Source organism: Salvia splendens, chromosome 14, assembly GCF_004379255.2.
Source record: "Salvia splendens isolate huo1 chromosome 14, SspV2, whole genome shotgun sequence".
NCBI classification, from domain to species: Eukaryota; Viridiplantae; Streptophyta; class Magnoliopsida; order Lamiales; family Lamiaceae; genus Salvia; species Salvia splendens.
In genome coordinates this window covers 18,504,520-18,510,031 of record NC_056045.1, presented here as the reverse complement: position 1 = coordinate 18,510,031, position 5,512 = coordinate 18,504,520, and the positions used below count along the sequence as shown (strand labels likewise).

General features: G+C 43.0%; 1 protein-coding gene across 1 annotated transcript; it reads left to right on the top strand.

The window, feature by feature from the left end:
• The first annotated feature begins 451 nt into the window (after positions 1-451).
• On the top strand, positions 452-4,228 carry LOC121765676 (systemin receptor SR160-like). The gene has a single exon (XM_042161885.1). It carries the CDS (start codon positions 587-589, stop codon positions 3,992-3,994), a length of 3,408 nt encoding a protein of 1,135 aa, XP_042017819.1. The 5' UTR covers positions 452-586; the 3' UTR covers positions 3,995-4,228.
• The last annotated feature ends 1,284 nt before the right edge of the window (positions 4,229-5,512 follow it).

Below are 5,512 nucleotides of genomic sequence, written 5' to 3'. Positions count from 1 at the left end.
TAAAATAAGAGAGATGAAGATAGAATAAAGTAAAAAGTGAGAATTATTTTTGTTAAAAATAGAAATGACTCAATTAACTTGAAATTTTCATAAATAGAAAAATGACTCTATTACATGAAATGGAGAAGTACTTTATTAAATTTAAAATAGCAGAAATCTCGAAACACGACAAAGTAACCTTGCATTCACAAATTTATAATATACCAAACAAAACAAACTACCTGAGACGAGAGTTATTGGAGTTCAATATTTTGTGACATGATGAAAACATGAAATAGTGATGATTAAAGAGTAAAAATTGAATGCAAATGAAAGGTAAATAGAATCCTGTATAGAAGTGACAGTGACAGTGGCAGTGACAGTGACTGACTGATCCCCACCCCATCGGAAACCAATTGACACAGTAACTAACCACCATTACATGTAGAGAGAGAGAGAGAGATGTGTCACATGGCAGCTCTGTAAATTTGTCACCCTGTCCACTTCCCTCATAATTCTAACATACATTGATTTCACCAATCTATCTTAAATCTCCCATCAATGGCTTAGCTACTATCCATAATAAACCCAGTCTTGCTGGAAAAAAATGGAGCCCCACCACCCCTATCTCCGCCCACTCCTCTTCCTCATCCTATCTCTCTCCTCCTCCGCCACCGCCGCCGTAGACGGAGACTCACGCTTCCTCCTCTCCTTCAAGCACTCACTCCCCAACCCAGACCAGCTCCCAAACTGGCAGCCCACAATCTCCCCGTGCAATTTCAGCGGCGTCTCCTGCAAACACTCCCGCGTCTCCTCCATCCACCTCTCCAACCTTCCTCTCCACACCGATTTCTCCATACTCGCCCAATTCCTTCTCCCCCTCCAACACCTTCAATCCCTCCTCCTCAAAAACGCCAACATCTCCGGCGCAATCCGCCCCTTTTCCAATTTCTCATGCCCCGCTTCCTTCACTCACTTAGACCTCAGCCAAAACCAGATTTCCGGGCCCATTTCCGACGTTTCAGCTCTCCGCCTCTGCCCCAATTTGGTATCCCTCAACCTCTCTGGCAATTTCATCACCCCTTTTGATGAACAAGCCCCACCGCCGGGGCTAATGTTGGCCCAATTTATCGATCTCTCTTACAACAAAATCGCTGGAGAAAATGAGATTTCTTGGCTTTTGTCGAGCACTGAGTTTCCGGAGCTTCGGCACTTGTCGTTGAGGGGGAACAATTTCTCTACAGGATTTCCGGTTTTGAGCGGCTGTGAGAATTTGATTCATCTAGACTTATCTTCCAACAAATTCTACGGAGAAGTAGAGGCCTCTTTGTCCAATTGCGAGAAACTCAGATTCCTTAATCTTACTAATAACCAGCTTACTGGTGCAGTTTCTGTTCCAATTGGGAGCTTGCAGTTTCTCTACCTTAAACAGAATCATTTCCATGGTGTTTTCCCGCTGTCTTCCTCTCATTCTTGCTCGTCTCTTCTGGAATTGGATTTGTCTGTAAACAATTTCACTGGAAAACTGCCTGAAAATCTTGGCAATTGCTCTCTTCTTGAGGTCCTCGACGTATCTGTCAACAACTTCTCTGGCGAATTTCCGGTGGAGACATTCTTGAAACTTAGCAGATTGAGGGTTTTGAAGATGTCCTTCAATTATTTCGTGGGCCCAGTGGCGGATTCTCTCTCCGGATTGGTAAAGTTGGAGACTTTGGATGTGAGCTCCAATAGTCTCTCTGGTTTGATCCCTTCCCAGCTTTGTCAAGATCCACGGAACAGCTTCAAGGTGTTGTACCTTCAGAACAATCTGCTAACTGGTGTTGTACCTGAGGGTTTAAGCAATTGCTCTAACTTGGCCTCCCTTGATCTCAGTTTCAACTATTTGACTGGGACAATCCCACCTAGCTTAGGCTCTCTGTTCCAGCTCAGAGATATGATCTTGCTGTTTAATCAATTACGCGGCGAAATCCCACAAGAGTTGATGCAGTTGCGGAGCTTGGAGAATCTCATTCTTGATTTCAATTACTTGAGAGGTTCAATTCCTGGTGCCCTCGGCAACTGCACCAAGTTGAACTGGATTTCCCTGTCCAACAACCAGTTGAGTGGTGAGATACCGGCCTCTCTGGGCCGTCTCTCGAACCTAGCGATTCTGAAGCTCGGGAACAACTCGTTATCCGGGATGATCCCGGGCGAGTTGGGGGACTGCAGGAGCTTGATTTGGCTCGACCTCAACACCAACTTCTTGAATGGGACTATTCCACCTAATCTGTTCAAGCAGTCCGGCTACATTGATGTGGCGTTGCTGACCGGGAAGAGTTACGTGTACATCAAGAACAACGGCAGCAACCACTGCCACGGAGCTGGGAATCTGCTCGAGTTTGGAGGCATTAGGGATGAGGGGTTGAGCAGGGTGTCGAGGAGGCATCCCTGCACCGTTGGCTTCGTGTGGAGGGGCATCACTAAGCCTAATTTCAACCACAATGGTTCCATGATATTTCTCGACCTTTCGTATAATAACTTGGTTGGTAGCATTCCAGTAGAGCTTGGTTCCATGTTTTACTTGTTTGTGCTCAACTTGGGGCATAATGGCCTATCCGGGCCTATCCCCGACGAGCTTGGAGGCTTGAAAAACGTTGCGATTCTTGATTTGTCGTTCAATACGTTGAATGGAACCATCCCACCGTCGTTAACTAGTCTCAGGCTCGGAGATATTGATCTTTCCAATAACAATCTGAGTGGGAAGATTCCGGAATCTGCTCCACTTGATACATTCCCGGATTATCGATTTGTGAATAACTCTGGACTTTGTGGATACCCTCTTAGCCCGTGCAGCTCCTCAGCATCGGGTGGAGGAAACCGGGCCAGGCCTAAGAGGAGAGAAGCATCCCTTGTAGGGAGTGTGGAAATGGGGCTGGCCTTGTCTCTGTTGTGCGTATTTGTTGTTATGGTTGTGGTTATGGAGAGGAACAAGAAGCGGAGGAGGGAGGAGGGGGCGGGTGGGGAGGCCTACCCGGAGAAGCAATCCAACTCATCGGGTAACATGGTGTGGACACGCGAAGCGCTGAGTGTTAATCTCTCAACTTTTGATGAGAGGCCTGTGCAGAGGCTCACGTTCGGTGATCTTGTGGAGGCCACGAACGGGTTCCACAGTGGCGCCCTCATTGGCTCGGGAGGGTTTGGAGACGTGTACAAGGCCGTGTTCAAGGATGGGACTGTGGTGGCGGTGAAGAAACTGAAGCATGTGAGTGGGCAAGGTGATAGGGAATTCGTTGCTGAGATGGAGACGATAGGTAGGATCAAGCACCGAAACCTAGTGCCGTTGTTAGGGTACTGCAAGGTGGGGGAGGAGCGGCTTCTTGTGTACGAGTACATGATGCACGGGAGCCTGGAAGGGGTGCTGAAGAAGCTGAGCTGGCCCATGAGGCGTAGGGTGGCGGTTGGGGCGGCCAGGGGGTTGGCCTTCCTCCACCACAGCTGCAAGCCGAACATCATTCATAGAGACATGAAGTCGAGCAATGTACTGATTGATCACAATTTTGAGGCGAGGGTGTCGGATTTTGGGATGGCGAGGGTGATGGAGAGTGTGGTCGACACGCATCTAAGTGTGAGCACGCTGGCTGGGACGCCAGGGTACGTGCCCCCAGAGTACTACCAGAGCTTCCGATGCACGACTAAGGGGGACGTGTATAGCTATGGAGTGGTGCTGCTGGAGCTCCTGACGGGGAGGCGCCCCACGGACCAGTCGGATTTTGGGGACGATAATCTGGTGGGTTGGGTGAAGGAGTGTGCGAGGATGAAGGTCGCCCGTGTGTTTGATCATCAGTTGATAGCGGGGCATCCCGAGTTGGAGATGGAGCTGTTGCAGCATTTGAAGATTGCGTGCTCTTGTTTGGATGATCGGCCGTTGAATCGGCCTACAATGATCCAAGTCATAGCCATGTTGAAGGAGATTCAGGCTGGATCGGGGAATCTTGATGCCGACGTTGTAGGTATCGAGATCACCAACCGGTTGTGAAGCACTGTTCCGATTCCGATTCCGATTCCGATTCCAATTCCAACCCACACATATAGTACTAGTATTCATGTATAACTCATTAAATTGCACCTAAGTAGTGATTCAGATGTGGTAGGTTATTTTGAAATGTGCAGTGTAAATATATGGTTTTGAGTTTGCATCAATTACATATTTGCATGTAATATTTTCAAATGCAATAATTTTTTTGATCGAAATAAGTAATTTTATATATCACCAGAATATGTATTACACATGTTGTTTACAATAATTGCTGTGTATGAAGAGAATGAAAAACATTAATGACAAAACAAGGACTAGAATTTTGTGTTTTCAAGTTTGTAGGACCTTCATAGACACAACATTCATTGTATCAACAGCTTTTTTAGTTTTGTTTTCTTCCACTCATTTTCTACTTTGTAAGCAGTCACATGTCTTTATCAAATAAGTGCATGGATAAAATTAAAAAAGCTTATCGCATTTCTTTCATTCTATTTATGCAATATTTCACTAATACACACGTACATTAAATTTTTTAGAAATGAATGGCTTCGAGACCTAAGAGTTTGTTAATTATATTCGATATATATTTCTTGGTAAATGAAACGAACAAATATTAAATATGGGTGTTGGCGTTTTGCTTTCAATTTTATTTTATTAACTAATTACAAAAATTTATCTGTTATTAATAATTAAGTTAATATTTTAAATTTATGAAACTTCTAAATGTAGTAACATGATCTATATAATTTGCCTTCTGTAATCCCGAAAATAAAATTTTATTGATAATAAGCGGTAACAAGATCTATAAATTTTCATTTATACAAAATATTACAATGTGAAACTTCAAAAAAATTGATTATTTAACTAAACTGATCATTTTAAATTTTTTCTCTTAATTACAACTTAGATTTGCGAGTATAATATAACAGAATAAAATAAATTGAACGATAAAAAATGAAACAAAATTGTCAGATTAGTGGGATCAAGTCCAACTTTATATAGAGTCCATTGGACCTTTGATATATTTAGCTAGTACAAGCCGTAAATAAATTGTTATACACTTATACTCCCTCCGTTTTAATGAAGATGATCCCTTTTTTGGGCAGCACAGAGTTTTATGCAGTTATATTTTGTGTGTGAAGTGGAGAGAATAAAGTAAGAGAGAGAATAAAGTAGAGATAAAAGTGTTTCCATTTATAATAATGAGTCATCTTGGTTTGGATAAACTAAAAAGAAAAGTGAGTCATCTTTAGTGGGACGAAGGGAGTATATAGATAATGAGTTGTAGATAATTTTCCATAAAAGGGAATACTTATAATTTTATGGGACGGTTAAAAATAAAAATTGTACATATTTTTACGAGACAAGTGTAGTAATAAATAGTTAGAGTGAATAGAGAGTAGAGTGAGAGATAACAGGGGCGGACGCATAAAATTTTGGTTGTAGGGGCTTCATTATACTATCTCCGTTTTTTTAAAAATAGAAACTATTTCTATTTTAGTTCGACGCTTAAAATTA

Bases quoted from the DNA above. Each gene is read 5' to 3' on its own strand.
- LOC121765676 (XM_042161885.1), top strand. From the start codon at position 587: ATGGAGCCCCACCACCCCTATCTCCGCCCACTCCTCTTCCTCATCCTA.